This window comes from Myiozetetes cayanensis, unplaced genomic scaffold (genome assembly GCF_022539395.1).
Source record: "Myiozetetes cayanensis isolate MyiCay16 unplaced genomic scaffold, myiCay2020 scf4, whole genome shotgun sequence".
NCBI classification, from domain to species: Eukaryota; Metazoa; Chordata; class Aves; order Passeriformes; family Tyrannidae; genus Myiozetetes; species Myiozetetes cayanensis.
The window spans coordinates 65,283,236-65,298,988 of NW_026087631.1; the positions used below are offsets into that span (position 1 = coordinate 65,283,236).

Sequence of the window (15,753 nt, forward strand, 5' to 3'; positions counted from 1 at the left end):
CGAAGCCGCCGCGCCGCCCCAGCTTCATTTACAAACTTGTGCCACAGTCCCGGCGCAAGCCTGCTCGGCCGCCCGGGATGGCCGCGGGGCCGCCCCGCAGCTTCCCCTCAGGCACGGCGGCCGCCCCCCCGGGCCGCGGGTTCCACGCGGAGCCCCGCCGGGAGCTCCACGCGGGTCGGGGGCGCGGCGGGGCTTCCGCGCTCGGGTCACCGCCTCCCGTTCGGCCGCGCCTCGGCCGGGCCTTGGCCCGCTTGCGGGCTCCGGGCAGAGGCGCCCCGCGGCGGCGCCGCTCCAGCCGCCCGGCCCTCTCCACGCTGTGCGCCGGGCCCGCCGCTCCCGGTGGTGCCGCCGCAGCCTGGTCGACACCAGACGGTACCGCGAAAAGAAGTCGCCGTCGCCGCCGAGCCTGGGCCCTTAGGAGCCGAAGCCGCCGCCAGCGGTCGTGCGGAGCCTCGCTCAGCTCCGCCCCCAGCCGAGCGCCCCGACAGCCTCGTGCCTCGCCCCGCTGCTTGCTCGGGCCCGCTAACTGTGCGAGGGCCGCCGCAGCAGCGCGGAACCTCGCAAGCAGCCTTGACCTTGCTCATCTGAATTGCCGCCCTCGGCCCCATTTACAAACCTGCGTCACACCCCCGGCGCAAGCCTGTTCGGTCGCTCGGTTCTCCCCCTCGTAGTCTCGAGCGGCTCCACGCCGCTCCGAGACGCTCCGTCACGGCCTCTGGTATCGTGGTATCCTCTGGTTGCATTAGGAAGTCCACGAATGGCGTGGTGGACACCGCGGGCTTCACGTCCCCGTTGGCCGCGGGCGGGAGGTACACACCGCTGGACGTGGTGCCACGTCCCACAGGTAACTTCTTAAGCCAATTTCATACAAGCATTCAACAGAGCATGGGTGACAGACTACTTAGAACTACAACTCCCAGGATGCTGTGCAGCACCTGGTGAATCAGGTCCCATAGCCCGCGAAATAGGAACCAATATCGGAAGAGCCCGCGAAATGAAAACCAATAAAGAAACCGAAAGAGACTTAAGGGGGTGGAGACAAAGGGGGGTATAAAAAGCGAATTTTCGTTTTGTCACATTGCGGGCCGTTGGTGGAACAGGAGTTTTCTCTCGTTGCCCAGTGCGGTGTTTTGCTTATTTGTTTTCAACAAATTTCTACTATATTTTAAAATATCTCCGGTCTATTGACTATAACACAAACACTGGTGCTAGCGCTCAGAAATATCTATATTCTTCAGAACACTTCCCCAATCTCCACTTCCCCAAAAACACCCCCTTCCCCTCCAGTTTATAAAGCCCTTGTAGCACACGGAACTCTGTTCAGCAAGATTTGGCAGCTCCCCGTGCTTACATCTCATCAACATGAAAGTATCCCTTGGACTCAGCTTCCTCCTGGCCTTCCTGGACCCAGGTGAGTTTTTTGTTGGGACCTGCTGAGCTGTGGGACATAGAAGAGATCTGGGAATGGGTGCTTCATGTGGGAGGCTGTTCCTGCCATCTGAGCCATAGAAACACCCCATCTGGGGGGATTTGCGCTGCAGAGGGGTGACCAGTCTCAGGGCATCTTTGGTGCTATGAGCCAAAGTGCAGATGAGGGTGCTGCCATTTACAACATGACACTGCAGTCCGAGTTCATGTGGTGCTCACTGCAGGTCTAGCCAGGAAAGCTGTTGGAGTGACCCAGGTTACTCTGAGGCAGACAGACCTTTGGTCAGCTGAGTCAGTCTCTGGACACTAATTACCACAAGCTTAGGGGGCCATTTGTTTTACTTGTGTCCAGGGTTGTGTGACATTTTTGACATTATATGTCATCTCAGCTTTCCTTCAGCTCTGCTCTAGGGAAGCACATGTGTCTCGGAGGTCTTGGGTCATACCAGACGCTCCATGAAGATATCACAGGCACTGCAAGGTGCCTTAGTTGGGACCTGGGTTTAGGGAACTGACACAGGCCTTGGACCTGTTAATCTATGCTCTGGGCCCCTGCAGGTGTGTGCCATGGAAGAAATCTTGTTTGTCCTCTGTCGATAAACAAACATTTATTCCTTTCTAAGTGTTTCCTACCGGTAGTTTGATATTCTGGTCTGCTTAAGATGTTCCAGCAGGTAGTTGTTAAAGTGGTTTCCCATAATGCCTACAAAGAGATACACAAAGAGATAATGCCTACCAAGAAATAATGTCTGTAAAGGGATTCTCCAGTTTGTACAGAGCACAGTCAATACTCACTGGCCGCTCTTGGTCTCCAGCCACTTGGTGCCCCAGCTTATGGCAAAGAGAGAATTTGGGATTTGTGAATCCAGGGACACTTGAATGCCTACCAGGATGAAGGGGTTTGTAGGATTGCTTTCATCAGCAACTCCAGGAAAACCCCAACACAAATTGCACAATGAAACAGGAAAAATAAGGGAGGAGAAATGTGAAAAGTGCTGATCAAATGCTGAAGTCAAATGGTAATGAAAGGGGAAGTGGGATCCCTTATGACTCTTACTCAGGAATGTGTCCTTCTTTCTTCAGGGACATGCCTTCAGTGTGAGATTTGTCACAGCATAGGAAGAAGTTGCTCTGGCCCCATGAGAACCTGCACTGGTGGTGAAGATACCTGCGGCATCATTCTGCATGAGGTCCTAATAGGTAGGTGAGTCATCCCCTATATCTGTGTGCCATTGTGGCTTTCAGAGTGGGGCTGGGGGATTGTGTCTCTATCCCCACTTCAGTCACTGGTATTAAATTCTTCATTTTCCTTTTACTGACAGAGGAGCCAGAGATCAGGATAGTCTGAGATGGGAAAATCTCTCTATTCCTCTATCTTGAGAAGCAGTCTCTTGCTGGAAGGTTTTGGTTCTTGCTGTGGAGGGGAGAACCATGAGCTACACTAGGCTGCTGACATCTAGCACTGAGGGTGCAGTGGTGACATGTGGAGAGGGAAAGTGGCCTGCATCTGAGCCCCTTCCTTGAGCAGGGAAGGAGACATCAGGCAACCAGGTGGTACCACTGCGGTTGAGCTATCACTGCTGCATTGTAATTGGCATCACAGAACAGTTTAGGTTGGAAGAGACCTTAAACATCATCTTGTTCCAACACCCTGCCCTGGCCAGGGACATCTTCCACTAGACTGGATTGTTCAGAACTGCCATCCGGCCTGGCCTCGAACACTACCAGGGATGGGCCATCCACAGCTTCTCTGCAACTGGACCCTCACAGCAAAGAATTTCTTCTTAATATCTAATCTAAATCTACCCTCTTTCAGTCTGAAGCCATTCTCTCTTGTCCTATCATTCCATGCATTTGTCAAAAGTCCCTCTCCAGCTCTCTTTTAGCCCCTTCAGGTACTGGAAGACTGCTGTAAGGTCACCCAGGATCCCTCTCTTCTCCAGTCTGAACAACCTCAACTGTCTGAGCCTGTCCTCACAAGATAAGTGAGTCTAGTGTAGCATGTGGTTCTCCCCTCCACAACTAAGAACTAAAACTTCCCAGTAAGAAACTGCTTCTCAAGATAGAGGAATTGAGAGCATTCCCCATCCTGGACTATCCTCTGACCCACATGCCTCTAACCCACAGCTCATGCTTCTTTATGCACTTCCTGCTGAACACACGTCCATTGCAGCCATGAGCATCCTGACATGGGCAAGTCTGTGTACCCCCTCAGCCAAGCCCAAAAGGTGTAATGGAGAGCAGAACAGTTAAACTGAACCTTGAAGTGCTTCCAGGATGAAGGGTGACTTTGTACAAGCAGAAGAAAGATGTGCAGCTACTTAGAAGTTGGTGCAGGAGCTATTGGAATGGTAAGGGAGTTACCCTGTGTTTAACAACTTGGCACTGCCTTCTGCTTTGTTACAGGGGGGATGTCAGTCCCTTCATCCTTCAAGTCCTGCATGCCATCCAGTATGTGCAACCATGGCCCTGTCACCATGAACTATGGGAAGGTAAAAGCAAAGAGCCACATAGCTTGCTGCACGGGTGATGACTGTCAAACCATCTCTGTCTCATGTAAGCTCCTTTTTTATCCCTATAGCCCACCCCATCTCTGGCCCATTCCAAGGTGAGGCCTTCCAGGCTAAACCATCACCTTGGTCATTCCATTCGTACTCTCATCAGCACCAGTTTCAGCCCATCTCTTTCATTCCAGTGCCACCAGATGACAACGTGCCCAATGGGTACCAGTGTCCTGCCTGCTACAGCGTGGACTCCTTGGAGTGCAGTCACGAAATCGTAAACTGCACTGGATCTGAAACCCAATGTGTTGACCTTGCTGGGTTAATGAATTCTGGTAACTTCCTTTTATTTGGATCTGTATTTCGTCTTTTTGGTAAAATGGGTGAAACTAGTCTAAGATGAAGCATCACTGAGAAATAAAAAAGGGCAAAAAGTGTGGAAAAAGAAAAAAAAGAGGAAGAGGCAAGAACTGAAAGGTGAAAACTGGGAGTTTAAAGTTGATCAAAGGGCAGGGGTGTTTTTTTCTTCCTTCTTCCCCATCATGCACAGATAACTGTTGGAGTTCCTCATAGCACAGCATAACTGAGGTCAAGAGTAGAACTGGGTTCCTGAGGCAGTCTGATACATGAACATGTAACAGATCTGACCGAGGCCCTGGACCTTCTGACCCTAGCTAAGATGTATGAGGATGAATCTGGATCTAAGCCAGTTGCCAGCTTAGTGATGGTTTAAGTGGAACTACACAGTGCCGTTGGCTTTCCCGTGAGATGATGCTGGGGACAAGACACTGTTGTAGTGGTGCTTCTGTGTATAGAAAACCAGGGACACAAATACTGCAGCTGAGCCTTTGGGGTACCCAGAGATCTTCCTTGAGAAGGAACTCCAGTCTTGTAATGGCTCCTTTGTAAATCTTTTTTACACCTGTAATTAGAGGGAGGAAAATTGACAGCAAGTTTCCTGGTCACTCTCCTTTCCTCCCCTGCTGCAGGTAAAAGACTTCTACCTTTCAGTGTAATCCCACCTGTGCTCCAGTAGGCAGGAAAACTAACATGGAAATTAAGGGCAGTGACACCTGCTGTAGAAACAGACTGAAAAAAAAATTATAGATGAAGTTCCTCTGAGCTGATAATATGTAAGGAATGGGCAGTTCTTGGGTTAGAAATGGGGACTGCAGTGGCCAGGGAGGGAGTGACTATGGGGACTGGATCCTCTGACACATGGCATGTACTTCTTCTCCCGTGTAGCTGGACTGTCTGTGAAAGCTGCCATGAAGGGTTGTACCACCGTTTCCGAATGCAGTATGGCAGGAGATGGAAAAAACAGCCTGGGGATGATAGACGTAAAGCTGAAGCGGTTCCAGTGCAGACCAGCTTCTACTTGGGACAGAGTGGTTGCAGCTCTTGCCCCTCAACACACCGTCTTTCTCCCTCTCCTATCAGGATTCGTCCTGGAGAAGGTACTTTTCTGACTCTCACTAGTACTGGTTTGAGCAGAACCCATGACAAACTCCAGCAGTGGTTTCTCTCCTAATCCTGTTTCCTGTAGCTTCTCCGTGTAGTGAGTTGGTTTTCGGATTAGCTCTGCTTTTATATTTTCACAGAATAAAGACAGTACTTGCACTTCTTTTGTTTCCTCATTGATTTAATCTAATTTAAAGCTTCTTCATAGGTTCAATTGTAGTTGATTTTGTGTTGCCTTCTCTCAGTGCTTTGTCTACCTGGGACTGTGGGAGACTGCATGAGGTGCTCAAACACTGCACAGGCATCTCAAGACAGCCCTAGAGTTTACATCCACTATCTCAGGATAAGTGGCAACTTTCAAAGCCACTTTTTCAAGCTCTGAAAAGGACTGGAGGTGAATTCCTGAGAGGTTCACTCTGGTTAGAGAGGTCACTTGCACCTTTTTCCTTCCCTTGTACCCTATTTCTCCATGATAGGAGGAGTCACTCAGCACAGAGGGCTGTTTGTGGCTCTGGGCAGCCCTGAAATAGTCTTTGCTTCAGAGACGAGTCACTGACCCTTTGCTACAAGCAAACTGCTCCTGGCAAGAGTTTTCTCCTCATGGTTGTTCTTGCCTTACCAGACACTCTCCCATTCAATCTTATGTTCCATAATTATCTGGAATAAGTGATTACCTTGGGAACATTTAATTTCATAAAATAGGTAGTTTTCTGCGGTGCCAGACTTCTGTGAGTCCAATAAATGGGAAATTTTAGCTCAATACCTCTTCCCCTTCTGTTGGCTAAACTACCCCCATAGCTGGCACAGCCTCCCCTCTTCTATCACCACCACCTGGCTGTTCTGCTCCAGCCACCACCTGCCAACCTAATCCCTCAGGCTGGTCTCACAGAAAGGCTCTGAGAAGACCCAGCCTGTCAGGCAGCATGGTCTTACCTGGGAGGGAGTGTGGGCTGTGGGCTAAAAGATACAGCAGTGGGAGCTCTGGAAGATGCTGCAGTGTAGAGTGAAGGAAGGGTGTAAGCAAACTTCAGTGTTTCCCTCTGCATCTGATCCCAAATGAGTGACCCCCTTTTGGAGCAGACTACAGGACTATCAAGCAAAGTTCATGATTATGTCTGTCCTTAATAGCCCTGGCTCACAGTGCAAGAGTGCAGTGTTTTGGGCATGGAGTTACAAGGATTAAGCAATGCAATTTTATGTCCCAGTTCAGTGCTGTGGCTGAAAGCACTACAGAAAGCCTTGGCTGCTGGAACCAGACCATAATGTGTGGCACCAGTGAGGTGACTACTCCTACCTTTGTATGCATGAATATGTATGTGATCAGCTTCTAACTTGCTGCATTGAGACCGAGTATTCTTGTAATTTCTGTCTCCCCCAGACTTTCTCTTCTTCCCAAACAGGCTGAAACTCCTTTCTTCGCAGTATTCCCACAAAATTATTTGGGATAGAATTTCATATTATCTATTATAATAAGGGGGTGTGGGTCTTAGAATGAAAATTAATTTTTTGGGGTGGGGATTGAACTGATAATGCAGATTTAATGTGGGGAAAAGAGACTGGTTAGACTCAGTTAATTATTTGCAGAGGCTATACAACTACAGCATGGATGTTAAAAAAGGAATACAGCTCCCTCTTCTTGGTGTAGCTATAGAATGATATTGCAGGGACCAACTCATTCAGCATTTTTCCAGATCTGATAAAATCCTGGAATTAAAAAAATTCTCTGTCTGTGTAAGTACATTATCCTTGAACATATCTCCTGTACGTTCATGCAGAACATTGCATTACTGTCCGTGGCACCCCCCCAGCAGATCTTGATCCGCTTCGATGGCTCAACCCTTCGCTTTCTGTTCATTCCACTCCGACCTGTGATGTTATCGGGATGGAAAAGCTGAGTGGGTCTGTTCAGCCTGGTCAGGACTTGGGTGAGACACGTTCAGGGAGCCGTGGTGCTGGGGGTGTTTAGGGGAGGACAAGGAGGAGAGCAGACAGCAATATTTGTGACAAGGGTTTGTGGTGCAGAGAGGAGAAGTAGCTCTGTTTTGGCCTGTAACTCAAGTGTTGTGGCAAACAAAGCTGTTGCAATCTGTGGCTGCATAAATGATGGAATGACAAATGGAAACAACCCCTCATCTTTGTGATGTATACACTAGTGCTTGGTCCTGTTCCAGTATCCACATTTTTAAATGCTGTTAGAAATGGAAAACATGAAATAAAATGCCTTGCAGTGAAAGTCTTCAGGAGCATAAGCCTCTGATATTACTGAAGACAGAGATGTGACTTGTTTACAGGCTATAAACACACTTGTATAGAAATGATAAAATCTTAAAAGGCTCTTTTATACAAGGGAGTGCAGCAGTAACCTGACAAAACCAAAGGAAAAAAGCCACACCATCAATGTGCACAGACTGCAACCATTAGAGCACAGGGGTGACCAGCTTTTGATGTCTGAAATCTGACATGAAGCCCTTTCAGAAATGCTTTAGTTGCAGGCAGGTTAAAGGCAGCTCAGGCAGGGCTGGTAGAAATGTGATAGACTTGAGAATGGAGGAAGGTGATGAGATGGTGAGGCCTTCTGATCTCAAATCTGGCTTCTGAGGAAGGAGATGATGCTGAAGTGTGTTCAGATAAAAGCAACACAAAAGACGGAAAAAAACCCCTGGTGGCACCAATTTACAAAACCAAATCAAACAATGGAATCTCTTTATCTTGAACAAGGACTGATGAACAAGCAACACTTGCCTCTGAGTATCTGCAGGGTGTGACACCCAGGAGGGAGCATGTCCAGAGATTCCCTGCAAACAGCCACTCTGAGGAACAGGGTTTAATTGAGGATATGCAGCAAGGAGCAGCCCCTGAGGTCATAGGTATGTTGGGCAGGGCCAGGGAGAGATGAGGCCGAAACCCATCACAGTAAGTGGAATGACTTCTGCTGATTTTAATGGGCTTTGAACCAGGCCTTAGACACCAAACTGGGTTATTTCCATCTGCAGCTTCTCCTTTTAATATATACAAACTCTACTCCCACACAGAGGCACACAGGGCAGACATGTAAATACCAGATCCTCCCTTAGATCTTTCAGATACTTCAGCTACCAGGCATGTGAGACACAGACACTTGCAGCTCTGAATGGCTGAATGCTGCCCCCTCCACCCACAACACCCACCATGATAACAGCCTTGATCTCTCCCTTTGCAAGGTGAAGAGGGCTCAGACCTCTTTCCAGCCAGTGGAAAATTGGCCATGTCCTGCCATTTCTCTCTCTCTGCTCTGAGGTTTTGGTTCTTTCCCAAAATAGTGAGCAGTACAGAAAGCTTGGAGGCAGACAGAAAACCTTTTGGTGATCTGAAATGGGAGATGGACATGCAGGAGTTTTGCTCAGCGGTGATTTTGGAGGGTGGAGGAAGGTGAGGATTTGATCTGTCATTTGGTGGACACAGCCCTGAGCTCTGTTGGTGGACTGGGGAGCAGTGGGGCAAGAGAGGTTAGGGAGAAGGGGTTGTGTGCAGCCATGCACTGTGCAAGGCAGTTCTTAACATGTACTAAAACCCCTTGGCTCCTTCTTTCCAGCACATGTGGCTGGAATGGTTTTTCTTCCACTTTTTGAGAAGCGTTCCTGTCCCTAGCAGTTTCATACCAGGAGCTCAGGACACCAGGACGCAGTTTATCTGACCAGAGCTTTGCCTGGGGTTGCATTTGCAGAGGAATGTGAAGTTGTTTCTTTTATGTTATGACTATGTTTCCTATAAGGAAGTTTTTCCAGCACCCTGGGCTAGCAGGTTCAGTGGGTATTCTGGGGATTATGCTTCTTCAAAGGCAAAGTGAAGACAAACAGTGAGTGAACAAGCAGTCTTTATTGCAGACAGGAACATGTGTCCTGCTGCATACAAGAAATTTAAGTTTTTTCCACCTCTTTCAGAAGAGGATTAGTGGGTCTTAGCCCATCTGGCCAAATCAGGGCTATTGCAAAGGGTAGGTGTCTCCATCCCAGCACGTCTTCAAATTCCTAGAGTGGCTGAGTCGGTACTGCTCTTGGAGATCAGGTTTGTACAGGAAGACCCACCACTGACAGAGGCTTTTACACTCTAGACATACAACATTGGGTGGGAAGGATCCCAACCCCAGGGTGCTGTCTTTTCCTTGGAGAACATGTTTTACCTTAGAGCTGCGGAGCACAGGGAACAAATGCTCCACAGGTCACTGCACTCAGGAATAGGCTCATCTTGTGTCAAAACCTGCATGGTCTCATCTAATTCCTTGGACACCTTTACTGGTGTCCAAAGCCTGCTGTTCTCAAATTTTCATACATATATTCCCTTCTCTGGATTGCATTTGGAAAGAATGTCATTTGGTACCCATCTCTCTTGCTGACACATGGAAGAAGCACCTCTCCCTTCCTATGCATATCTGAACTGTGGCAGAACATCTCAGGATCATAGAACCATTTAGGCTTGAAAAGACCTTTAGGACCATGGAGTCCTCTCATGTATATGAGTGAATAAAAATAAATTTCATCCCTTCTCCTAACTTGGAACTACCTAATAAATCACTCCAAATGATAATACGTATAAGACTTACCACTTATTAGGGCAGGAGCTTATGGCCAGGTCATTATCCAAGGGCTGGATACTTGGTTGCTGCCACTGCAGACACACTTGTTTGGGTTTTGGATGTCACAGATCATAGGAAGGGAAAGTTTTGTTCCACAGTTCACTGCCTCCCATGGTCACCCATCATGTCTAATTTCATGTCCAGGGAATAAACTCCTGAGCATCCTGCTCAAAAAACTATGCTGTGCAGTGGCAGATTCGGACTTAATGCTCCAGAAGAATCTGGTAGGGAATATCAGATCCTAGTAAAAGCTTTCCAAGCACATTTCTGCTGGAAATCTCCTGGGATGGGGTGTCCTGCTAGAGAAAACATGAAAACTATTGGCAGATGATATCCAAAGGAAGAGCTGGTTGTGAGCACTGGGCTCTATGCAAGCTAAAGGGACCTATAAGGTTACTACTCTAGGAAACTGCAAAGCCTATTTTGGCTCTCAGATGAGGACCCATCTCATAGGGCTTGTTGGATTCAAAGAAGTTGGTGCAATTTGGGAAGTGCTTGTCACAGCCTAGGCAAAAAGTCTGGTTGAAAGCTTAGATTCAGTGGAGGAGCTCGTTCAAGCTGTAGGAGCTGATTCCCTTCTGGAGAACTGTGAGTTTTAGCAGCTAGTGTTGCAGGATGATGATCTATCAGTGCAAGGCTCAGGGTATGCTTAAGAAGTCAGGCTTTTAATTTCTGATTAAGTTCCCATACAATGTGTCCGTAAAAGGATGACTTTAAGATGTTTTGATTGGTTAAATTCCCCCCTCCTTTTTTCTTTATTGTGTTGCTGAGTCCATGACTGAGAAGTCACCTACAGTGACAGTAGTCTGAAAAACAGTTTTGCTGGCCAGAAGTTTTTGAGAAATGTGGCTCAGTCTTCTTGGTGCAAGACTCTAGCTGTAACTTCATTTATCTGCATCATGGTCTCAAATCTCTACTGTTCACTCAAGAAATCTGAAAACAGAATTGGGAAACTCTTTTTTCCTAAAAAGGGAACTGAAATCATCGATATGCATGATGGAAAGAGGGGTGCTGTAAGAAATTTCATTATGATGTTATGAAATTCATCAGATTACAGGAACTGATGGTCATAATGGCAATTATGCACTAGAGTTGCTGTGAGCTGCCAAAGCTGCTAACAAGTTCCATCACCATGAATGGCCCCATGGTTCTTAGGACACTAACGACCCGTGGGAAACAGAAAAGCCATAAAATCACAGATTTGTTAAGGTTGGAAAAGACCTTCAAGACCATCAGGTTTAACCTTTGACTGAGCGCCTCCATGCCCACTAAGCCACATCACAGAGTGCCATGTCTACTTCTGCTGTACATGGCAAGTAGACTTGGTCGTTAACCAACATCATTTAAGTGTTAGCTGGTAATTAATCGATCTAATTTGCCATTTCAAGCTTCTCTTCCCTCCAGTTTTGAGTAGAAACTCCTGCCTGTGGGCTCTGTTCCCATTGGCTGTTGGGGAAGGTTAGGGGGTAAGCTGTGACAGACAGCTGTGGAAATTCCTGGTTTACATCTAGATGGCTGAAGCTCAGTTCCTGTAGAAAACCCAAACAGGCCAGACTAGACCCAAACTGTGCATCCTCCCTGTGTCTTTCTCACTCATTTTTCATGAAGAATTATTTTGGTGTTTCATGGCTGGTTAAACAACAAATGTGGTGACTCAGACTGTGCCACAGGGAGACCCTCATCCTGTTTAGGATAGTCCTGAGCAGGAGAAGGGGAAAACTGATGGGGGATCAGAAGTCACTGGACTCTGTGAGGTACATTCCCAGGACATATCCACCCTCTCCCATGCCTCCATCCGTGCTGGCTCCCTGGCTGTGGCAGTTCCTCTCTCTGCAGCCCATCTGCAGCACATGAGGAACTGCTTAATCCTCCCTTTTCTAAGATTTACAGGAAAGTGTTTTTTGCCTGGTGGTTTGTGGGACCTACTGGAGCCCTGTGGCTATTTCTGGCATGGACTCTTCCTTCCCCTACATCTAGAGATCTTACTGCTGCAGTCCCAGATCTGGAGCAAATCCTTCCTGGCTGAGCTGCACTCCCACAAAACCTGCAAACCTGCACCAGCTCAGCTTTTCAGCTCTCTGATGCCTTGACACAACCCACAGGAAGGAGCCAGAATGAGGAGGGCTGGTTTAAAATACAGGCAATTATGCTGGTTTAGGGTTTCTGACTGAAATGAGAGCTGGCTGGCAGCTCAGCATGGGGAAATACTGGGCAGGATTCCTCTGAAACAGAGAAGAGAAAAATAGAATTTTACTCTTTTTTCCTGAGAAGATGCTTTTCTTTTGTTATTGTTGTCAACCGTACGAGAAGGTTCATGTCTCTGTTTTCCATCCTGTAACAAAGAATATGCCTTTCTCAAGGAGGGTTCTCTTGAAAGACATAAGCTGGCACCAGATTCACCTTTTTCCTCTGCATTTTTGGCTTTTTGGTTTCAATAATGACTAGATTTCTTCATCAAGGCAGGAAGTCCATGAGAAAATTCAAAGAAATAAATTGAGCTTTGATGCCCCAAGCTGGTCTATTCATCTCGCAGTTATCATGTATGCAGGCTTCAACAAGAAAAAAGAAAATGAGTAAAATAACTGGAAAAAAAGTCACTGGCAGGAGCCAATGTGTGACAAAAAGCTGCAAAAAAAAAAATAATCAAAATTTCAAACAAAAAATCAGCCTGGCAGGGAGAATATTTTCTGATGTGGACTTGCCAGTTTGCAGATGCCACGTGCTAAGGGTGTAAGGTCCCTTCCCTATTCTTATTCTGCTTTTTCTGATTGTACCCTGGGTCAGCACAACAAAAGACACTCATAACTGCAGCAGATGCAGAGGGTGGAGCTTTCTAACATAATTTTGGCTCTCTCCTCTTCCAGCATTTCAGAGTTGCTTTTCAAAGACAAAATGTTCAACAGTTTCAGGAAAAACCCTAGTATCCCAGAAAAACAGAGATGGAGAAACATCAGGAATCATCAGAAATTATAAGCTTTTGTGGTGCTGCAAGTTGCAACACCTCTGGATTCACTGTTTTTCCCCAGAGTTTATCCAGAAAATCATCAACTGGGGAAACCAGAATTTCTGGGGGACCAAGTGGGCGCTTGGTGGGGTCACACAACACCTCTGGTGAGGATGCAATCTCTTGGTCCTTCATGCAGATAAATTCCCCAACCTGGTTTCCACTCAGTCACTGAGTGGGGATGTCAGTCAATGAAGAAGGGGATTTCCATTTGTCTTGGCCATGTCCTTTTCCTGCTTAGGAGCACACACAGTTTAATAGCCAGTTAGAGTCTGTCTTTCAGCCCAGGTTTTATTACTGCATTTCTACTTTCTTTCTCCCTTTCCCTCTTTGGTCTTTCTGATACTTACCCACACTTTCTCAAAATTAGCTTGAAAGTGACTTTAATGAGCTCAGAAGAATCTTTTACACATTGCAGCAAGTGTGATCTCAGACTTCCACTGTATTCATAATTGATACTGCAGGTTATCCTGTACTACACTGGTGTGTAAAGTTCACAGTAGTGTCATTTGTCAGTATTTTTAAACCCACTTACCTAAGGAAATGAGGCATTGCATTTACTTTTTCCCCTCTCTTTGTTTCCTCTTCCCCTACTATGTCCCCGAAGTATGATTTCTACCATACTTTTTATCTAATAAAATATGGCCAAGATTTGAATTTGCTCACAGTTTTCTGAAAGCTGGCAGCTGGATAGAGCAGAGATATCCATGTTATTGCTGCTCCCTGCTCCTTCCCTCAAGCTAAAGGCAGAGTTCTGCACAATATGCATGTTATTGACCAAGGATCAGTTCTGTCCTGGGTAATGAAGCAATTCAGAAAAAGCTCCAAGCCACCCACAGCACAGGACCTAAATCTCCAGCCAGACTAGTAGCAGACCCTGTAAGGAGCACAAGTATTAGTGGGGAGGCGACTGGAAGGGGAACTTATGAAAGAACACCCTCTTAAGTCCACTGGTCACAGAACAACTTATTTTTAATAATGTCTTTTCCCCACAAGAGTAATGTTCTCATCTTCATCCTTTCCAGACATAATTCTCGTGCCTTTGGCATCTGCATCAGCACTGGATTCTTGGACGCTGCATTTGGTGCAGGCAGCACGGTGCCAAAAGGGGTCACAGGCCACAGAGAAAAGCCATGGAAATGGAGATGCTACTGCTTGGCAGGATCTGTAATGAGTTTATAAGAGGAGCAAAGGCATGGGAGGAAGCTGGCTACAGAAGTGCTACAGCAACAGAAGTGCTGTAAATGTTCCCGCCACTTTTGGAGCTGATCCCCCACTTCCTTTTGCTGTTGTCTCTGACTCCCATGGGAATCACTGCTTACTTGCATGCTCTGCAAACTGGGAGACAAGCAGAAAACCAGAGCATTAGCAAGAGGACCATGGACATGTTTTGGAAGGCCCTTCTTGGCGTTGAATACTGATCTATTTTGAATATCTGACAACTTCTTTTGTGCCTGAAAGGCACTTGATGAATTTGAGAAATCTGCTTCAACTCCGAAAACTGGGCAGCTGCAAAACTGTTTTCCTTTATTTGCTTCATTTGGGTCTGCCCAGACATTGCTGCACACCCTTGGGAGAACCCACTTACTTTCAACAGAGGTTCAGTGTGCCAGCAGAAGGGACGTGGCTGCACTCCCTGCACAGCAGATGAATTTTCTTCATAATCCTCAGGTGTGTTGGTCGCTGTGGATCAGACTGGGGGGACTCAAGATCAGGAAGTTAGAGGACAGTACTAGGAGTACATCCTAGTAGGGAGGGGTCATACCGTTCTCTCTTGTAGCCAGTAGAGCATGAAATGAGTGAAGTGAGTCATCCCTTCCTGTAGAAAGTCTTGTTGCATTGCTTGATGCTTTGCACAGCCTTCAGCTTTGCAAATAACATGAGTTTGGATGCAGCTGCTGACCAAAAGAGTCTCTTCCTCTGGGACTGCTTGCTAGGATATGTGGTAAGAATGAGGGGATATTTCCAGAAAACCTGCACAGGGTTTCTAGAAATGCACAGAAGTCTGAAGTCTCAATGTACTATTGTGACTGGGAGAGATCTTGAAACTGTCAAAGCTGGTTTAACTGCTGGGGACAGGGTATTTTTGGACTAAATCTCACAAATTTTTTACAAGTTCAGTTTTTTAAAATCTTGGGGTTTACATCTGCTGTGTGGAAATAGGCAGAAACCTGTAAGTCTTAACATCTTTCTTGACTTAAAATGGTGGCTACATGGAAAATGAGTCTGAAACCAGCAGGATGCCTCCATTTCCTTCCAGACTGTCAGTGGCTGGCCTTCTTGTTAGAAGGCATCTCTCCCACTTTTTGTTCCCCACATTCCCATTCTTCCCCTCCCATTTTAGAAAGGAAGGGCTGGAATTGTTTTCTCTTTGTCCCTGGGAAATCAGTACTAGTCCTTGTAAGTTGTTACATATGGTAAGGACAACTGTAAGTCATGGCAAGAAAAGCCCCCCAAAATCTGAAATAATAAACTCCAACACAAACTCCAACCCAAGTGACACTTTCCACTCTAGAATAATGTCTTGTGAATAAACACTCCTTTGGCTGCTGTGAGCTCACCTCAGTGAAGAACACTGTGCTCTAAAGTGAGGAGCCACCTCCTGAAAAGTGGAGGAGAAGGCTGACAATTCTGTTTTTACAGCCAGAGAGGTTGAAAAACTTTGAATTCCCACACGACACTTTGCTATCGGAAGGTGAAATGCTCTCAGAAGGAACATTTTTCTTGGGTAAAAAATTATTTCAGCT

The 15,753-nt window shown here is 46.8% G+C and overlaps 2 protein-coding genes across 5 annotated transcripts in view; one reads left to right on the forward strand and one right to left on the reverse strand.

Moving 5' to 3' along the window:
* Window positions 1-15,753, reverse strand: part of TPGS2 (tubulin polyglutamylase complex subunit 2) — a 698,248-nt gene that overhangs the window by 631,177 nt on the left and 51,318 nt on the right. The window lies entirely within an intron of this gene.
* Window positions 1,158-14,115, forward strand: PINLYP (phospholipase A2 inhibitor and LY6/PLAUR domain containing). 2 transcript variants are annotated; one of them, XM_050328825.1, is made up of 6 exons: window positions 1,158-1,411; window positions 2,512-2,628; window positions 3,835-3,984; window positions 4,124-4,264; window positions 5,175-5,386; window positions 14,032-14,115. In XM_050328825.1, the coding sequence occupies exons 1-6, from the start codon at window positions 1,363-1,365 to the stop codon at window positions 14,035-14,037; spliced, it is 675 nt and encodes a 224-aa protein (XP_050184782.1). In that variant the 5' UTR covers window positions 1,158-1,362; the 3' UTR covers window positions 14,038-14,115. The 2 variants fall into 2 exon arrangements, with proteins under 2 accessions (XP_050184782.1, XP_050184781.1); XM_050328824.1 differs by lacking the exon at window positions 14,032-14,115 and having other exon boundaries at window positions 1,160-1,411; window positions 5,175-5,552.